The 20,358-nt window shown below is 30.1% G+C and overlaps 2 protein-coding genes and 1 pseudogene across 2 annotated transcripts in view; all 3 read right to left on the bottom strand.

Annotated features, from left to right (window-relative positions):
• The window catches only part of LOC149881747 (uncharacterized), a 290,985-nt pseudogene that overhangs the window by 168,045 nt on the left and 102,582 nt on the right, over positions 1-20,358 (bottom strand).
• On the bottom strand, positions 8,028-16,331 carry LOC149881753 (caspase-10-like). Its single transcript, XM_090065970.1, has 3 exons — positions 16,153-16,331; positions 9,809-10,282; positions 8,028-8,296 (listed from the first exon to the last, which is right to left on the bottom strand). The coding sequence occupies exons 2-3, from the start codon at positions 10,260-10,262 to the stop codon at positions 8,082-8,084; spliced, it is 669 nt and encodes a 222-aa protein (XP_089922096.1). The 5' UTR covers positions 10,263-10,282; positions 16,153-16,331; the 3' UTR covers positions 8,028-8,081.
• Positions 16,193-20,358, bottom strand: part of LOC149881751 (uncharacterized) — a 61,963-nt gene continuing 57,797 nt past the window's right edge. The window contains exon 14 of the mRNA XM_090065969.1: positions 16,193-16,260. Coding sequence (XP_089922095.1) covers positions 16,235-16,260 — 26 coding nt within the window. The 3' untranslated portion in view covers positions 16,193-16,234. The remainder of the gene's footprint in view (positions 16,261-20,358) is intronic.

Genomic DNA, 20,358 nt, shown 5'->3' with positions numbered 1-20,358 from the left:
CATTTTGACACACCCAATATGAAGAAGAAGTCCAAGGAAGTACCGCATAACTTCTAAATTTATTGGTTTCCAATCTTTGAAACGTGAGCTTCTTCTGAGGGTACGCTGCTTATTTATTTCTTGCGTTGCGTAGCAATTAGTTTCAACTGCCATTGTATTTATAAACTCTTCTGTAACAAATAGTCTAAAGAAATCTAATGGTTTCTTGTTCTCCATGTTTATCTTCAAACCAGAATCGGCAGTAAATTGAATTTGTTTTACAATAATCGGGTCATCTTTCTTTTGGTTTGAATTTCTAGATAGATTTGTTTCAGAAGTTGTTTCGTCAGGCAAGATATTACTTATAAGATCTACTTGTTGAGCTTTGTTTTAATTTTGTCTATAAGCAAGACCACCCGTTGTTCTAGCTATTTTTGGCGGCATTAAAAATTCTTCTACAGTGGCTGCTAGATGAACGTCTGTTAACTAATTGTCATCACTTTCTTCAGTGTCATTATCTTCAGAACCTGATTCTGATGCAGTCAAGCTCGAAGACGTAGTATCCAAATCTTCAATATCATCATCGTCACTATTCTGTGTGCTAATCTAGTTGTGGAATATCTGTGTTGAGCTAATTTTAAAATGATAAATTTGTAAATTATCTATTTATAAAAAAGAAATTACTCATCTATAAAACACATTAATTAGCATACTGTGTAAAAAATTCGAAGTGCACACTAAAATGTTTTTTAATATGTTAAAAAACATCTTATCGTGTACTTCAAATTTTTTTCACATTTTTAATTAACATGCAGAATAATCTAGTTATCAAATATATTTTAGCTTCTAGTCTAAAAAACACAACAATTTAGAATTAAGAAAACAAAATGTAAATTACCTTTTTTACTCATGATAACTGCCAATCTGCATGTGCATGTGCAAAAAAATTGAAACGCTATTTATAATAATAATTTATCAAATAAGCTACATTAGTACACCTTTTCAAGATGTAATTGAGAACTTGAAAGCTGTAATTAAGAAAAGTAAGTTGTAATTGAAAAATAAAACATGTAATTTAGAAATCGCAATATGCAATGAAGAAACACAACATGTAATTAAGAAATTTTTAAAAGAAATTAAGAAACCCAATATGTAAATAAGAAATCGCAATATGTCATTTGAAAAACAAAAGTTGTAATTAAGAAATCGTAATATGTAATTTGAAAAACAAAAGTTGTAATTAAGAAATCGTAATATGTAAATGAGAATACAATATTTGTAATTGCGAATTCACAAAATGAGCTCAAAGATCATTATAAAAAATCTTCTTGAACATGCATTTTAATAAGTTAATGATACCAAGTTTAGCATTTGTATGCACCAGCAATACAGTAATACAGTAATGGAGTTGAAAGATCGTAGTGTTATTTGTCATTACACTATAAACAGAAAGTCTGTTATTAAATTCAATCCGTGCAAGCATTTATTTCACCGAATTTGTTTACATCCACTTCTGGAACAACCAGAACCACATTGTCCAATTTGTAGACATGAAATACATACAACTGAACAAGTTGAAAGTAAACATTATGTTTTATCTTCGTCGAATGATAGAAGAAGATTTATTGAATGTGCTGAGCGAAATGAAGATTGGGTGACTCTGGGAAAAACTTTAGGTGACAAACATAAGACAGGATGCAATTGGGTCCGCAGCGGAAATTTAGATTTCATTGGAAGAGGTGTAGTTACCGCCAAAACCACAAATGCCATTTTCATTACTTTTTTATTTAATTGATAATATATAAGTATTTATTGAAAACCAACCCATATGGTCACCTTTACCAAATTAGGACCCAACATAAAATTACAAGGTAAACTAAGGCAACAAAATTAAAAATACAAAAAACTTCTCTCTGATAATCTGTATTATAATTTTTTCTCAATTACAACATTTAACTTCTCAATTACATCTTACGATTTCTTATTTACAACTTTCATGTTCTAAATTACATTTTACGTTTCTTAATTACAACTTTCATCTTCTCAATTATACCTTACGTTTCTTAATTAAAACTTTCAAGTTCTCAATTACATCTTGAAAAGGTGCAGTCATCGCAATGAGTTATACTCATTACGGTGTTACGAGTAAACTCGTTCTTCGGAACTGGAGAAAAAATTTCTTCTCCATTGCCAAACTACGAGTATACTCGTAGTGCTTATTTTTTGTCAGTTATTATCAGAATAAAAAATACAATAAAATTATTTCAGATTAAAAATATTTTATTTATTGAAATGTTAACATTTAGCCTTGGCAATTGAAAATGAAACCACGTAAAACAGCCTCGGCAAAAATTAATCATTGCAGACATTATGGCTCGGTAAAGAAATAAAGCATAGTTTAAAATAGCTCGGCAGCGAAGGTGTTAAAGTGTATTACCACATTTCTTATTACATAAAATCTGTATTGAAAAATGTTTTACATGAAAAAAACAATCTTTTGAGTTTAAATTTTGAATTAAAAAAAACGAAGTTCTAACAGATGAAGTGCGAAGAAAGGCCATCAATTAGTCTTTTCTTTCTTAGCTACTTATAGTTACTTTGTTAGTTGGAAGTAACTTAATGAGGCACATGCTTAAACTTACTTTATGGCAGGAATTCATTAAGTGAATTTGATATAGCAGTCGAATGCCCAGTAAGTTAGTAATTTATTATCAAAAGTTCGAAATTCAATACCATAGGAAAAATGTATTAACACGTCAGATTAAATGTTACTTAAACAAAAACTAATTATTTAGAAACATCTATTAGTAATAATAGTTGATTAAGTTCAAACATGGTTTTATTTTCTTTCCTTTTGCTTTTCCTCAAAATAAACATTACTTTAAGTTTCTTTATAACTTCAATGTGTCCAAATCTTATGCAAATTCGATGTGAAATTTTTTTTTAAAGGTATACGAGAGCTTAGTTTGAACTCGGTTGAGTGATTTAACCATTACAACCAAATTCGTAATCTTTTATGGTATCGGCAACTTTTTTAAGTAGAAATTTTAAAAAAAAGAGTATTTAATGAAAAATTAGTTATCCCAACTTAAAGATTAATGTTTATTCAGTAACGTAGTAACGTAGCAATTATTTCAGTTAAAACATTTAATCATGTTTTATAGCCAATTGTCTAAAGGAGGTAATATTTTAATATAGTGTGTATAGTTCGTATCGGATCTAAACTATTTTTCACTATAACTACTGACTTAATTTGCAATTTCACAAATAATGTTTTCTCAGTCAGGTTAAACAGTCTTGGCAATGCAACGAGAAACACATTGGTTTCCAATAAATGGAAGACTTGTGCCCATAGAAGAAAAAACCCTCTAAGAGGAAAAAAACGAATAAATGAAGTAGACCTTAGAAATATGTCGGGAAAAAAACAAAAAAAAAGCAACATATTTTAGTGACGAAAGAAATTAGTTGTAATTAAGAAGTACAAAGCTCAGCTTCAACTTCAAATGGAGAAAGAAAGATGGGAGCATCAAAAAACCATGCGCTTGCGGAAAGAAGGATATAAATAAAGTCATTCAGATGAAAGAACGCGTAACTTTTATTATTAATGAAAATGTGTTTCAACGATCTCACAGAATGATGAAAAAATCCGAGCAAATTTACAAAAACTTAAAAACCTTCAAGCAGATCAAAAACTATATGACTACTGGTTAAAAAAAACTACATTCCAGCGTTACAGAAGATACAAACGATAACGCAATTGTCTGTTCTAGACCAGAAATCTTGCCTTCGACATCTTAGTTTTTACAGATTTGGTTAAAGATTGCGACAATTATGTTCTCAAAATGTACTATAGTTATTAAATCATAGGTTTTACATATATTTTAAGAAGATATGGTTACTTATTTATTTTTGGAGGAAGTTTTGCATGCATCGATCTCAAAAGAAATGTAACATTTTAAAAGGATTCCTTAAGTATTGTAATAAAAGTTACATATTGAATATCAGACACAATAACTACATTAAATATTACTGTAAAAGTTATAATCTTGTTCAGAGTCGGGAGATTTTGAGTTCAATTCCAATGACTCTTCACAGTCAGATTAGTTAGACTCGCTAAGTCAAATGAAATAAGTGCCAATGGTAGCAAGATATTCACATTGTGGAACACTAAGAGTGATAGGAATCTTAATATTAAATTTCTGATAAACATTTTTATTAGTTTCAAATTCCATTAACTGTTTATTTAACATCGTTGATAAAACCTTTAGAATAAGTGTCATTGCTAAATGATACTACAGAAAGTAATTCAAATTTTGAAACAAGAAGACTTTTTCAGTCAGTTTGAAGCGAAGACTGTTTTTTTTACATCAAATTCTTTTTGTTCAATAATATGGTTTTTGAAGTCAAAAAAGTTGTTGTGGCAATGTCTTCAGTTACAATATTTTTTAATATATATTAGAATTTAAGTTACTTACATTTTTAAAAGATAATTGTTCCAGAGGCAAATCAACATGTAAATATAAAGTAGAAAAGTACAACTTATTGATTGATATTTTGATACATTTTTAATCAAACCATAAACCAATTCCAAGATCTTACAAAATACAAAAATACATGTAAATGAATTTACAAGAAGTACATGTTGTCATGAATATACATTTTCAGACTCTCAAATTTTTAATCTCTTTCTATATAAATTGTTTTTATATAGGTCTAGAAGGGTGATGGAAAAGTGGGCCAGCACCTTCTTGTGGTCTAAGTTTGTGAACTACAGTTTAGGGAATACCTAATTTAAATTTTTTACCTAACTTTACTTAAAAATGTTGTTTACATTCAGTATTAGTATTTTGCTTACATTCAATAAATTTATTCGAATCTGCAGAGACCATTTTAAAATGATAATTTTTAGGAGTCATTGAAAAAGAAAAAAAAGGTGTTGAAAAAATTTTCCGCTAACAATTGGCGTTAAACATCATCCAAAGGAAAAAACTTTCCTTTGAATATCAAGTGTAAACCTACTTATAAAGTATATGATTTTGGTCTTACCCAACAACTACATGTGATTTTTTCCTCCAGAAGACAAATATGTTAGAACAAAAAAGTGACTTTAAACTAGTACGTTTTGAATAATAGGACAAAGCATACAAGCTTAATATTTAGCATTATGTAACAATAATACTCAATGCTATTATAATACCATGTTAAATTTAATAAAAAATATTAAGCTTTGTATTCTTTGTCCCATCATTCAAAACTTACTAACTGGTATATTAAGCACTATGCAACTATAGTATTATACTCTATGTAATTATGATATAATGTTAGGCTCTATGTAATCGTAATATAATATCTTATTATTTAGCTTATAATAGGTAATATATTAATATGGATGATTAGCACTTTTAAAATAAACGGCGTATTCTATTACTGTATATTATTATATACTGTTTGTATTGTGTGTATATTATATACTCAGCTTTCTAGGAAGTCAAAAACGAGCTTAAAAAGATTTATACCTTCTTGAATTATACCTACTTTTCATAATGCTTTATTCGGATTGTACTTTAACAAAACGTTTTCCTTATCATAAAATGAGATTTTATTATACAATTAAAGTATATATTTAATGTTAATTACGAAGACAAATAGTTTTGGTATTTGCTCCTTTGAATGTTCCCTCAAACTAAATCGATTGCTACCCCCACCACCATAAATTGGACACTTCAATAATTGTAAATAGTATTTAAAAAAGTAAATAACTAGAATTTTAAACTAAAAGAATATTTTCCCCATTTGCCTAATTTTTTTTAATCAGAGTTGTGGCTGTGAAATTAGTCTTTTTCGTGACCATTGTGACAGCCTAATTCGAAAAAAACGCATCTTTTCCATTTCCCGTAGATAGAAAATGTAGATTCTACGGTGCGTAGAATAAACACTATGCAATCAAATCTAAAATAAAACACATCTCTAAAAAAATATACACCACCTTAGAATAACCATTACGAATTGGGAAGGTGAATTTCCTGAGTAAAAGTAAATATCTAAATGTTATTACTTCACTAATTAATATAATCTAACTGTAAATAAATATTATCTTACAGGTTTTATCTTGTCTTCTTAAGGTATTAACATCCACAGAAACATAAGTGTAACTTTCATCTTGCTCTGATAAAACCTTGCAATGGCAAATAAAATAATATATATCAGGTATGTCTAAGGGGAAAAATAAATCAAAACAACTTAACCCCTGATACAAAACACGTTTTATCATTAAAAAGAAACATTAATAGAAGCAAGTTGATCCCTCAATCTCTCTTGCTTTGAAAAATCCTCACAATAACACCTGAAAAAAAAAAACAGATTTGATATATAAAAATGGTAATGAAAAAATAAAGATCTGATCATAGACTAGCCATTATAAACGAAAAAGAAGGAGGAATTCTCTTCTTATATAAGCGAAAAAGAAAAGTAGTCAGAGTTTTTAAGAAAGATTTTTAAAAAGAAAGTTTAGAAAAAGAGTGCTTTTGTTATTGAAGAATTTGAAAATGTTGATGAAAGAGAAGAAGCAATGAAATAAATATAAGTCAAAGGAAAATTGTTTGAAGAGAAGTAAACAGAAGTTTCACCGTTTTTAATTAAAAAAAAAAAAAAAAAAGAAAGATATTTGTTTAAAGCTAAAAGAGCTAAAGAGGAGTTATTCATAAAAACAATATTGAACACAACAAGAAGCGTAAGAGAATATTATTTATATTATATAAAGTTATGAATATTAGAGTGCTATATATTACACGCAAATAGAACGTTTATTGAAATATATTGCAAATAGAACTTTAGCCCCTTTGAGATTAAACCTTGGCCATGCCTAACCAAATTATCCCAAAACCTCGCCCTTTCTCAACCAAGTACTCCTTACACGACTAACCTTGTTCCCAACCTCCACTTAACCTTCCAAACAACTATAAACACAAACCTCCCTAACCCCTTATCTTCATCATCACACTAACAAACGAAAAGCACTAAGTAAAATGTAAATAATTTGTTCGTTGAAATATAATTAATTAAAAACAAAAAGTTTTATTGGGCTAAATATTGAGCTTGTATGCTTTATATATTAACTTACAATTCTGTGGTAAGCTTATTGTGCAATTGTTGTACGTATTTTTGTAATTATGTAATAATTATATATTATTGTTATTAACTTAGTAAATAGTTATACATGTATCTTCAAATACAAAAGCATGCCGGTAACAAAAAAAAGGCAAAGTCTTTAATGAGAAAAAAAGCTTTAAAAACCTCAATAAAAATTTTAAAAACATATAGAGATGCTTATTTGCATTCGATTGCCTCAGACTTTTCAGCATTAAAAAGAATATATCCTGCAACTTTGCAATAAATGTTAAAAACTTTTAATAGAAATTAACCACATTAGAAAACTTTCTTTTATGCTTTAGGCGCATAGTTTTTTTATGAGATTTAGGGGTATGTGCTCATTTGATATTTAAGAGAGTGGGAAAAGCATGTCTTACAAAAACAATGACTTATTTAAATTGTTAGTAATCTTAAATATCGTAAAGTTACAAATTTGCATTTATATAAATAAACTAATAAACTGAAAACAAAATACTCTTAGTGTACTAAATTGAATAAGAACATAAATATAAAGAATAATATATAAAAGTGGGAGTGTGAAAACCGTGATCCTTGGATAAACACCTTTGTGCAAAAATATTTAAAAAGTGGTTTCACACCAAATGTAAAAAAATTGAATGAAAATAGTACAACGTCGCGTTACTTTTTATTTCAGCTCAAAAGTTTAAAAAAAGTTTAACTTTTTATTCAAATTTTTTTTGTACAAAAAAAATCAAGAAACATTGATCTTTTAGGTATAATTATTCTGACTGCGCACTGAAACGATTTTTTGACTGCGCACTGACTGCGCACTGACTGCGCACTGACTGCGCACTGACTGCGCACTGACTGCGCACTGACTGCGCACTGACTGCGCACTGACTGCGCACTGACTGCGCACTGACTGCGCACTGAAACGATTTTCTAACTTTTCTGACTGCGCACTGAAACGATAAGAAAATCTTTATTACAACTCACAAAGCAGCTTTTTTCTTAACTTTGAACTTCAGCTGCAAATTCATTTCAGATATTTCATTTACGTGACTACTTTTACAATCAGATCGAAATTTATCATCCAGCATTGACAACATTCCAACAAACGAAGATGTCGTAGCATTTTCAACCAAAATTTCACAGAGATTCTTTACGTACCACGAACCATGTGTAGGCTTTGAGTTGAGCAGATTTCCTGTTAAGCAATATATTCAAATACTACACAATCAGACATTTTTTTTAAAATATTAGATATTTAACATTCATATTGTAAAAGCTGTCCATCATCCTTACTAAGATTAAAGTTAGTTAATGGGAGGGCGTTTTTTACGTTTTACTCTGATTGTTTGACGATTGAGAATATTCCAATGAAACTCATTTCAGAAATCTCACACCGATCAACATTTGTTTTTTAAAAAAGTCAAATTTCATACATTTCATTCGACGAATTCGAATTCTATTTCTAAATCAATTCTAAAGGGACACTTTCCTTACTATAACACAGCCGGATTTGTCGTCTTAGAGCGTAAATTAGTAGACCAGAAAAATATTTAAAGAAATGAAAAAGTGCATACCCAAAATATAGGTTTCAAGGGTCAAAATTGATATTTGACACTTATCCAATGCCTAATACATGAACTTGTAGGCTTGTACATTTTCAATGCAAGAGGAGGGGAAGGAAAGGGGAGAGAGAGAGAGAGAGAGAGAGAGAGAGAGAGAGAGAGAGAGAGAGAGAGAGAGAGAGAGAGAATGGGGGAGGACAAGAGAATTTAAAAGTGAATTTCAATTTGATTTTACATCTATTTAAATATTTGAGCAAAAGTTAATTGTATCCTAAATGCTTTAAGACTTTTTAATTTAACTTTTGTTAAATCTAAAAGACAACTTCTTTTTAAATATTAAATCGTTTTTTCGGGCTTGATGAGCTAAAAAGGGCAGCCAATTTTTTTCTACATCTCAACATACATTTTATAGAATATCAGAAACATCCGAACTCCCAGTATGCTGTGTTATTTCAAATGATGAGCTATATTTACGAAATGGTGTCAAATGCCATGGAAGAAATTTGATTGGTGATGGTAATTTCAATTTCTGGTATAACTACATTTCTGATGGTTGGTTCAAAAGAATTGATCTCCTTTTTTTGTTTAAAGGTGTCTAGAGTTTTAAATTTCTAGTTTTTTTAAATGAGTTTGAACAGAAAAAACATTAGAAATTTGTACAAATCTTCTTTTACTGTGCGAGCTATAATAACTGAAGATCATGCAACAGATTTTTCACTGGTTTTTTATTTAAAAACGGATAAAACAAAAAAGATGGAGTTGCTGTTTTTAAAGTTTGACAAAACAGGAAATTAAATAAATGAAAAAACACATAACTCAATAATCACAGTTTCTTTGACAAACAACAAAATATTGATTTTATTGTGGAAAATTCGTGGCACATGTCGTTGTTTTTATCAGAAAATCAATGTAGTAGTACATTTTAATAAGTAATTATAATTATAGTCTATTAGTTGATTGACTAAGTTTTGCCCTTAAATGCAAAAGTTGTGGCCATGTTATGTATTAGGCCATGGATAGCATTACAAAACGGCGCAGTATTTAAATCAAAAGACAAACCTAGTTAATGTATTGCACAATAAAAGATATCTGTGCTGTCTATTTAAAAAAGAATGTGTAAACCCACACATATATAAGATTATTACCTTGGGCAATTGAGAAAAAAATATCTTTGTCTTTCCAAACGTTTTGGTCAAGCATAAATGGCTTGTAAATGCTATGTTGGTTAGGATTTGGTTGAATAGATTCTGTCTCCCAAGTTTGAATAAAAAAAAGCTTAGGCTTATTCTGCAAACAAGTTAAATTGACGACTTTTGATGCCATGTTATCTTTCTGCAAGACGCTTTTTTTTTCTACTATGTAATCTTGATTGCGACAAAGCACACAGACAACAAAACAATCGTAAATATCATGTTTTAAACCTTTTTTTTGAATAATCTTCAAGATTTCTTCGCTACTTTTATTCTTTTTAACTATAACTTGAAATCTCAGAAAGGAGAACGTTTTCCTTAATATCTTTTCGTCTTTTTGGTTTACTACGTTTAATTCATTGCTGTCTGTAATGAATATAAGGCAAATTCCTGAACATTTATTTTCCATTGAGTAGAACTTGCTGCTGGCTGAAAAAAAAATATTTCAATCAAATAACGTAAATAACAAATAATGAAAATAGATAAAAATTTAAAACAAAAATATGATGGTTTTTTTTTTATAAAAAAAAAGACAGGAGTTATACCCCCCCCCCCCCCTCAAACAAAAAAAAAAAAAACTTAAAAATAACTGAATTTTTAAGGTGTCAAATTGGTAGCAAGCGCCGCCAAAGTATTAATATTCGGCTAAGCATCACCGAAGTTACGATATTCCGCTAAGCCAATATCGTACTACGAAGTTGACTGAAATAAAGTAAGATATGTGATTTGACTCCATACCACAAATTTATTGAAACACAAACTTCATTTTAAGTTCTTACTCTAAATTTAATTGATATGAATTTTGAGCTACATTTTACTAATAATCCTCACTAGTACGATTTTCCATTGCTCATCTATTGAATTTTATATTCAAACTTATTTTTCTTAGCTTATTTTTTTTTCTTTTCTACTTTTAAAAATAACTTCATTTTGTACACAATAAAATTTCAGTTGATAATAAAATTTCATTGTTAAAATTGTGAATTGCGGCTTCAATTATTATTTATTAATTAGCGTTGGAATTTTAATGAAAAAAAATTTGAGATTAAGACCAAAAGCTTGAGACAATTGAATACGAGTTTTGAACTAAAACTCTTATACCGAAGCGGAAGCCTAATTTTAACCACGACATTCATCAAAATTTGTTTTGCGATTTTATACAAAACTCCGTTAGTTACTTTGACTGCTTTCTTTTTTGATAAGCAATTTTTGCTGTTATAATCGATGTGCATATTTAAAAATTGCACATCGATCATCACAGCAAATTAATGCTCGCAATCTCAATATTTGTCATAATCCAAAAATCTTGGGATTTCGATGAGCATTTTTTCTGGGATTCTTTGAGTGTTTGAAGAATTTCCAAGTATTTTTAGTTTTACCGTTTAAAATTATTAGAAACTTTGTTAGATATCTGGGAATCGATTTTATGGAAATTTTCGGCTTCGCAAATCTATGAGATTTGAGAAGAAATTTCTTAACTATTTAGATTTTTTTTCCATCAAGATTTTGATGAAGATCAAGTCAAATGAAAGTTTATTAACAGGACGATCAGTCAATCCCAATAAAAGAGAAGAAGGATCTAAGTCTTAGACGGGCCTTCGACAAGTCCCCCTTTTGTGAGTTACATCGCCTTCAAGAATTTGTAAGCCATATATTCTTTACCATACATATCAAAGTACCATAATCTGGCCCGAAAAGCTCAACTTGGTATCCAAGATAAACTTTATAATACTATGGCAAAGGGTGACGCAGCTAATAGTTAACGTAAATTTAGTATGCAACTATATATCATCATATCTAAACCTATTTGATGTTCTGTTGGATCACCAGGTTCCCCGTTTGATGAACACTACATATATACACAATAGTTGGCTTTATTATGTTCTTCATATTTACCAACTTTATTAAGTAACCGAATTCTTCAAACTGAGATACATTGTAACATTTTCATATTTTGCGCTATTTTTTTGATATACATTGTAACATTTTCATTTTTGCGCTGTTTTATTGAGATGAGTTGTAACATTTTTATTGAGTTACCAAATTCTATAAATTAAGAGATGCATTATGATATTTTCATTTTCGCGCTATTTTGTTGATATAGATTGTAAGACTTTCATTTTCGCGCTATTTTATTAACATACATTGTCAAATTTAAATATTTGCGCTGTTTTTTAGGTATTCATTGTAACATTTTCATTTTCGCGCTGTTTTATTGATTGAGGAAAATCGGGTTATACCGTCCGTCGTGTATGACCGGACACTTAATAATCAAAGTTTACACCGGACACTTAATAATCAAAATTTACACCGGACACTTAATAATCAAAATTACACTATTAATAATCAAAATTTACACAATGAAAATCAAACCATTTTACAATAAAAAAAACCCTATTCGATAGATAATTTGTTTCTCTGTCATATTAATAGGAACACACTGTACTATTGATTTTATTATTTATATAAATTAATTGTAAATAACACTCAGTAAATAAAATAGAGGTTTTCCACATCGGCTCTCCTGAGTAACGGAAATAAAAAGTATGCGATAAAAACTAAAAACACAGACAGATAATTTGATGCTGATTACAAATCTGTTTAGTTTTTTCAAAAAAAAAACGAAAAAAGTTTACTTTAAAAAAAACGGATTAGAGTAATTTAGGCTAAAACCAGACACCACTGTTGTGTTTCCACTTAACATCACTATTTATATTTTTTATTATATTTATATTTCTCATCAAAATAATTTTTTTCTTTCGCATACTTTTTATATTGACTTTCTCTCACTTCTTTGTCGTATAGTGATTTCTCAACTATCGTTGAAGGAAATTTATTTTTTGGTGTTTTTATTAAATAACAATGTGGCTGATGATTTTCCAGTTATGGCTTGAGGAGCACATCAATAATTTTGAAGCATGCATTGAAGTTCTTTTCTCCAATTTCTACCCATAACATGAGTTGCTTTTATTGTTTTTTTTATTACTTGCATGAATCTTTCTACTTTACCGTTTGCTTGCGAATACCAAGAAGTTACTTTAATGTTTTATATCAATATTTTCGAAATATAACTTTAAAGCCTCACTTTCAAATGGTGGACCGTTGTCACTTCTTATTTTGTTAGGATAACCAAATATAGCAAATTTTCTAATTTATGATATTTATTTTCATTATGACAACAAACGGGTATCTGGATTACACATCTTCTACAACAAATAAAAACTCTCCTGATGGTAATGCTCCGAAGAAACCCATTGCTAAATCATCCTAAACGTGTTCTGGTAGAACTGACATTTTAATTTGTTCATGGTTTAGCGTGAATTTGCTTGGCATCCAAGACATTTTTCAATATGTGATTTTATATCGGTATTTATAGTGACCCATAATATTTTTTGAAGCAATAATCCTTTGCATTTTTCAACACCTAAATGTCCTTCATGTGCAATAGGTAAAGCTCTTTTTTAAAGAGATTTTGGTGAGGCAATTCTTGTTTCTCTTAATATTATCCCCTCATGATCAGTTAACTCATGTTGAAATCTACGATATGGTTCCAGTATTGAGTTGTCATACCATTTACCAGGTGATAATGCATTCTTTTCTGCAACTAAACTGATGTCTTTTACTGTCTCCGTTTTTATATCTTCAAGTGATATTGATTTGGGTACCATTTTTGTCTCTAAAAAATTTATTTAAGCTGCCACTTCATTTTCATCTGACTAATTTGGTACTCATCTGGGATATAGTTTCTGTATGTAAATTCTGTAATGCTCTCTTCTCCTTTTTTAAGTATTATGTCAAAATCATATGCCTGCAATTTGATTTGCCATCTTGCGATGCGTGCATTTAGTTTAGAACCGTATGAAAAGACAAACTTGAGCGGTTTGTGGTCCACTACAACCTTTACGTTTTTTCCATATAGGTACACATGTAATTTTTCAATTGCCCATACCAAAGCCAGAGCTTCCTTTTTTGTAATGCTATATTTTAACTCAGCTGCTGTCAGTGACCCACTTATGTAGCGAATTGGTTTGATTCCAATACCTTCTTTTTGTAAAAGTATTCCTCCCATAGCATGATTACTGGCATCAGTAACTAACTGTATTTCTTTGCTAGGATCATAAAAAACCAAAACCAATTCACTTGATAATTCATGTTTAAGCATGTTGAAAGCGCCATGCTTTTGGACCCACTTAAGTTTTGTATCTTTTTTTAATAGTTCACGTAATACTGTTGTTTTTTCACTAAAGCCTTTAATGAACCTTGACACATAAGTGCATATACCTAATGTATGTGTTTTGATAAACAATAGTTCTAACTTCCTTAATAAATCTTGTTCATCTGATGTGTATAGTATAGTCCCAACCAACATAAGACGCCAGTAAGACGTCTAGACGCCTTAAAAATGATTTAAACACGTCTTAAAGACGTCTTATGTTAGGAGGGATATCACCACTGATAAATTTTACTCCATCTATTTTACTATAAGTTTGTTCCATAGTTTTTTGAAAAATCTCGAACGAATTGTTAAAACCATATACTTATCTTTTGTGTCGATAAACTCTCTCATTTATTTGAAAATTAGTGATTTTTCTGGACTCGACATCTAACTCTAACTGAGTATAAGCTTCTTTCATTTCTAACCTAGTAAATATATTTTAACCATACTTTTTATCTATTACAGAATCCAATGTAGGCATTGGGTATCTTTCACTTTTAATTGCTTTGCTGATGGTTCTAGCATTTAGACACAATCGTACCGTTTTATTTGCTTTTGGTACAATTACACAATCACTAATCCATTCTTACCATCTTTCAACTTTTTCAATAATGTCTGCTTCTCCAAGACGCCTTAGTTCTGCTCGAAAGTCTTTTTGAAGGTGATAAGGAGAGCGACGTAAATTTCGTGCAATTGGTTGCATGTTTTCATCTACATGAAGTTTGAATTGGAAGCTTTATAGCTTCCCGATTTGCATTAAAATAATGCAAATTATTATATTTTTGATTTAGTGGAAATTTAATTTCATCATCAATATTTTTACACACATTAAAATGCTGCGTGATTTCATTTGATTTATTAGCTTATAAAATCACACCATTACCTTTGCTAAGAACAAAGTTTCCATTTTTATCAATTTTTTAAAATGTTCAGCTCCTTTGCGGTTTCTAATCCCATTATATTTCCAACATTATTTTTATTTACAACATAGATTTTGTTTCTAGCTATTTCGTATTTTGCTTCAATTTCAGCCTTTAAACAACCTATCAACTTTAGAGGCTTTGAAGCATAAGGAATTATCACCGTCAATGATTATGATACCATATACACCGTTGATGTTAGTAATAAATTAAGATTGTGGTTTTTAATCCTTTCAAAAGTGTTTCTGTCAATTAGATTCACACTAGAACCTGAGTCAATAATCATTTTTATTATAACATTTCCCACCAGTACATTTATTGATTTTGTTTTATAGGATTGTCCTCTTTGTTTTGAACTAAATGTTAGCGCATGCGCTTCCTCTACTTCATTTTCTGAGTTGCTTTCACTTTTGTTTTCATTATTTATCTCTTTAACTTATCGCATTGTCCTGTAAGGCATTTTTAAAGAACTTCTGCAACAAATGGCTAGATGATTTTATTTTTAACATTTATAGCATGTTTGCCAATAGCTTTAAACATTTTTTGTGCCCAACAAGATAATTGTCCCCACATCGAAAGCATAACAAGTCATTTTCTCTTTTATATATAATATCACTTTGCTGAAGTCCTGATTTAAAATGTGTTGCTTGTTTTCATTTTCTGGAAACAGTTAGTTTTTTTTAAATGGTCTACTGAGTCCTTTGGCATCTCCTCTGTGATTTGGTTGGTTTTTTTATTTGACAGTTCTTTTACTTGTAGTTTTGATATTCCCATTTTGCGACCAAATTCAGTTTGTTTATCAATGTTCACTTGAGAAGTTCATTTCTCTATCCTTGAGAAGTTTTAACATCAGTTTTTTAGGATGGCATTCTGATTTAAATTGATCCTTTACTGCCTCAGCAATATCTGAAAAAGGGCAATATTCAGCTTGTTTTCGTAACAAAGCTCACAGCACTCAGTACATACTACAGTATTTGTTATATCATTTTCATTTATGATAAATTGTTCTACACCTGGAAGATTACTAATTGCTTTTGCCATGTTTTAACTATTAAAATTTATCAACTTAAAATTAGTTCTGCTTTATTCCTTAAAATTGAAGAATTACACATACTTAGACCTGATTGAGGGTATTTTTATAGTATTGAACATATAAAACTAACCTGTGGGCAAAGGTTTCACAGTTTCATCTACGTTGTCATAGTAGTTATCAGGAGTTGGGCTTCCAGCTTGGTTTGTGAAACCTTATAAAAGTTTCTCATTTCTGATACCTGATTATAAAATTTCATTAACAATTACATGATATAACTGCATTTGCATAGTAAAAATATAAGTTTTCCTCGTAACAGGTAATAGCTTACTGAGTCACCATGTTGTGTTATTGCATAAATACTTTTAGAAAAACTTGCAGTTTCAGTAGAATAATAGATAATAAAACTTCAAGAATTAAATTTAGTTCTTGAAGTTTTATTATCTACTATTCTACTGAAACTCCTCATATTTTAATCCAAGTAATAGAATTATACACACACACACATATATACACAACCGTTCATACTTATTCAAAAGACACAACTGTTATGTGACGTAACTAGTCAGTTACTGCACTGCTCATAGACTGTTTATTAGGCTTTAGTATGTGAAACGAAATAAAAACGATATTCAAATTCTATTTGGTTTCAGCTAATAACAATAATAAATTTTTTTTTCTAATAACAATCCATCCTTAGACGTCTAATGCCTACTGGGTAGCAAGATAAAAGATATTTATATTGAAGATTCATTTGCTTTCTTGAAGAATAGAAAGCATCATATGCAGAGCTGTTTCCTACAGCTGAAGATCTGTTTGCTGCTCCAGCAAGTAAAGCGTATGTTGAGAAAATATTTTCGTTAACTGGTTACCTTACATCATCTAAATGCAACCACATGTCAAAATTTTTATGGATGAGAGCATTTTTTAAGTTGAATAAAGTGCTGCTGGTGCACAAATGAACTGCATTACGAAGTGATGCTTACTGCTGACAATAAAACAATTCGCTGTTTCATTCAGAGCTGCTACATCAGGTGTCAGGAAGATAACTATAAAAACCACAACTAACTCGTTATGCTTTACCAATAATAATATGGTAAATTGCACAATGCTCACAAATGTGTAATAATAATAATAGACATAAACTACTTAAATGATGAAAGTGCTTCATACAAAGAATAAAAGTCATCAAGGTTTCCACTTTCCACCACTCAAAAAATAACTAATTAATTATTACTTGCTACTGATAGATCTAAACATGATGCTGCAGCTGGAAGAGGATTAAACCCGGACATGCAAGAATGTAGAATATAATCGAAAATTTTCTCCAAAATCTTTAAGAAGTGATCGTGAGAAAGACTTGACTGAAAATTGTTGTATGTGAGCATCCAAGTCCAAAAGAGCACCCACAAAAAGAGGCAAAGACCTGCCATCAGTTTGCAAAATATCTGTCTGCTGGGAAAATGGTGCTAGCAATCAACCGCATCAAACCGCATAAAAATAGGTAATTTGTGTCAACTGTGTATCTTTAAACTCACTTCAAACCTAACTATTGGTTTTATTTAAACTGCTCCCAATTTTTTTCTAATTAATGAAGGTTAATAGTTCATGTTTGAACATATGATTAGCCTGTATCTTTTAAACTGTGACTACACAAGCACTGTAAAAATAGGCTTTTTTCACCAAAAAATCATGTTTTTTGAAACATAAGGTGGCTTGTGTAGTCACAAAAACAAAGCTAGAGTTCTGAAACTTTCCAGATCTAATTTTCTCACATATACGCAGCAGATAAATGCTAGGAGCACTTAAAATATAATGTGACCCTGAAAACAGGACACCCTAATACATATATATATATATATGTATATATATATATATATATATATATATATATATATATATATATATATATATATATATATATATATATATATATATATATATTTCAGGAGAACTAAACATTGTTTCAAAAAGAGTAGATATCTTTTTTATTTCACTGATTACTATTATGACATACTATTTTTAAAAAATTTTATAACTGAAAAGTATATACAGTGCTTCCAGAAAGTATTAGCGAATTCGTAACTTTTCTATTATTGACAACTTCAAATAAACATAAATTATAATGTAATTTAAATTTTGAACTAGTTTTTTTTTAAATGAAAGTTAAAACCAATTAAATTTAATTACAATGTCAACCAAATATTGTCAACCTGCTTGTTTTTTTTAATAGTTAATTAGAAGGTTAATGACTACTCGGAAAAATGTCTGAAATTTAGCGCGCGAAAGTATTAGCGCACTCATTTAAAATCTATTTACACACTCGTTTAGTTCTTTTAAGAATAACTTTTTTGGTTAGTTTTTGTTAAAAACTCTCTGCTGATTAACAATAGTCAATAAAAAATATAAGAAGAATAAATTGAAGTGGCGGAAATATCATTTGAAATACAGTTAGTTAAAACTTAAAATTGCAACAACAAAAATATGGGTTTAATGAGCATATCAATTGAAACAAGTTGGCAAGTTGTTTGCCTGAACAAAAGTGGTCTCAGCAATTGAGAAATCGAACGTCAACTTGAAATCAGTGAATGCAGTGTTAGAACAAAGCTCAAAAATTATAATGAGTTTGGAACAGTCAAAGACAAAAATCGCTCTGGTCGTCCAAAACAAAATGTCAAGGGAACGAAAATAAAGCAAATATGCTCGTTAGACGCAACCCAAACATGAGCATAGCAGAACTTGCCTCAGATCTGAATACAGCGTTAGGTGCACATCAAGTTAGCCGATCAACAATTAGCAAGCTTGTGAAGAAAAAACATCTCAATTCATACCTTGCAACAAAGAAGCCACTATTAAGTATCAAAGACTGTCTCAAGCGAAGAAAATGGTGCAAAGAATGAGCTGCATGGACTGTAGAGCAATGAAGAAAAGTAATTTTCTTTGACGAGTCAAATTTTGAGCTTACTAATCACAAGAAAAGGGTTGTCGTGAGGAGAAACAAAAATGAAAAATATAATCCTCGTTTTATCATGTCAAGATTTCAAGAAGGAGGAGGTTCAATTGGCATTTGAGGCTGCATTTCTGGATCTAGCAATGGAATAGCGCATCTTTACACTGATCGCCTTAATCAACATCGATATAGAGAGATCTTAGAAGATTATTTAAAGCCATTAATGGACGTTTTCAAGGCTGACTCCATCTGGCAATTTCAACAAGATAACGCTCCTTGCCACACAGCACGCTCAGTAAAGCAATACATGGAAGAAAAACGGTTGAACCTAATGCCATGGCCCGCTCGTTCACCTGATTTAAATCGTATTGAGAATATTAAACTTTCATAGAATCTTTGAAAAATTGTAAGTGCGCTAATACTTTTGCACACTTTTTAATCCCCTTTACTGTTTCAGACGGATAAATCCGCCTTTCAAGGGTCTAGCTCTTCGTGTGTCTGACGGATGTATCCGTTTATTGGAACTGTAGGCTTATATGTGTCTGACGGATATTTCCGCATTTTGGAACTGTTGCACCGTTTTTAACTGACGGATACTTCCGTTTTTTTTCATGAGTTAATCAACAGATCAGATATGATAAGTTAAAAGCAAGTTTGTTTATTTATGTTATGTAATAGCTTTTAACCAAAGCATGGTCTTCATTTTATACTCTAGAGTTTTTTCAAATTATGGCTGATAGCTTTATATGACAATGCTTTAGTTTAGTGGAAAAGTAAACATGGCTTCGGCTAGAAAATCTTACCCTAAAAGAAGTAATTGTTCTGTTCAAGATCTAATTGAATACATGGGAGAAAGCGATAAATTATCCGATATTAGTTCTAATGATGGTTCTTCTAATAAAGGTTCAGTTAAATCTGTTACAGAAGAAGAAATAGTTTGCTCATCATCAGCAGATGATGATAGTGAAACTGGCCTTGTTGACACTGATGTAATGCAATTGGAACAAGATAATACAAACGATGAACCGAATTGGGTTAAAATAGACGGTTATAAAGCAAATTTTGCTAAATTTGAGAGTAATCCAGGACCTCATCCAAGTTTCATAGTTAATAGCAGTCCTCTTACTATATTTGAAGCATTTGTAACAGACGACATCGTTGATCTTATTGTCGAGCAAAGTAACCTTTTCGCAGTACAATATCGTAAAAATGATATAATTAAAGATAGATCTCGAGTTCAAAAATAGATACATTTAGTCAGAAACGACATCAGGCTCTATAAAGCATTCATTTTATATCGTGGAATCTTATGGAAACCAACAAATGCTATGTATTTTTCAACAAACCCTCTGTTCGACACAGCACTTATAAAAAAAGTATTGTCTTTTG

The sequence above is a fragment of the Hydra viridissima genome, unplaced genomic scaffold (genome assembly GCF_058129835.1).
Source record: "Hydra viridissima isolate aposymbiotic clone 2 unplaced genomic scaffold, HvirCarnegie_v1 scaffold_11, whole genome shotgun sequence".
Taxonomy (NCBI): domain Eukaryota; kingdom Metazoa; phylum Cnidaria; class Hydrozoa; order Anthoathecata; family Hydridae; genus Hydra; species Hydra viridissima.
Note: the sequence above shows the minus strand (reverse complement) of the source record. Positions and strands in the feature narration are given on the sequence as shown.

Coding starts and splice junctions, on each gene's coding strand:
- LOC149881753 (XM_090065970.1), bottom strand. CDS start 10,262: ATGGAAAATAAATGTTCAGGAATTTGCCTTATATTCATTACAGACAGC. Junction 8,297..9,808: donor TTTTTTCTCAATTGCCCAAG/GTAATAATCTTA, acceptor ATTGCTTAACAG/GAAATCTGCTCAACTCAAAG.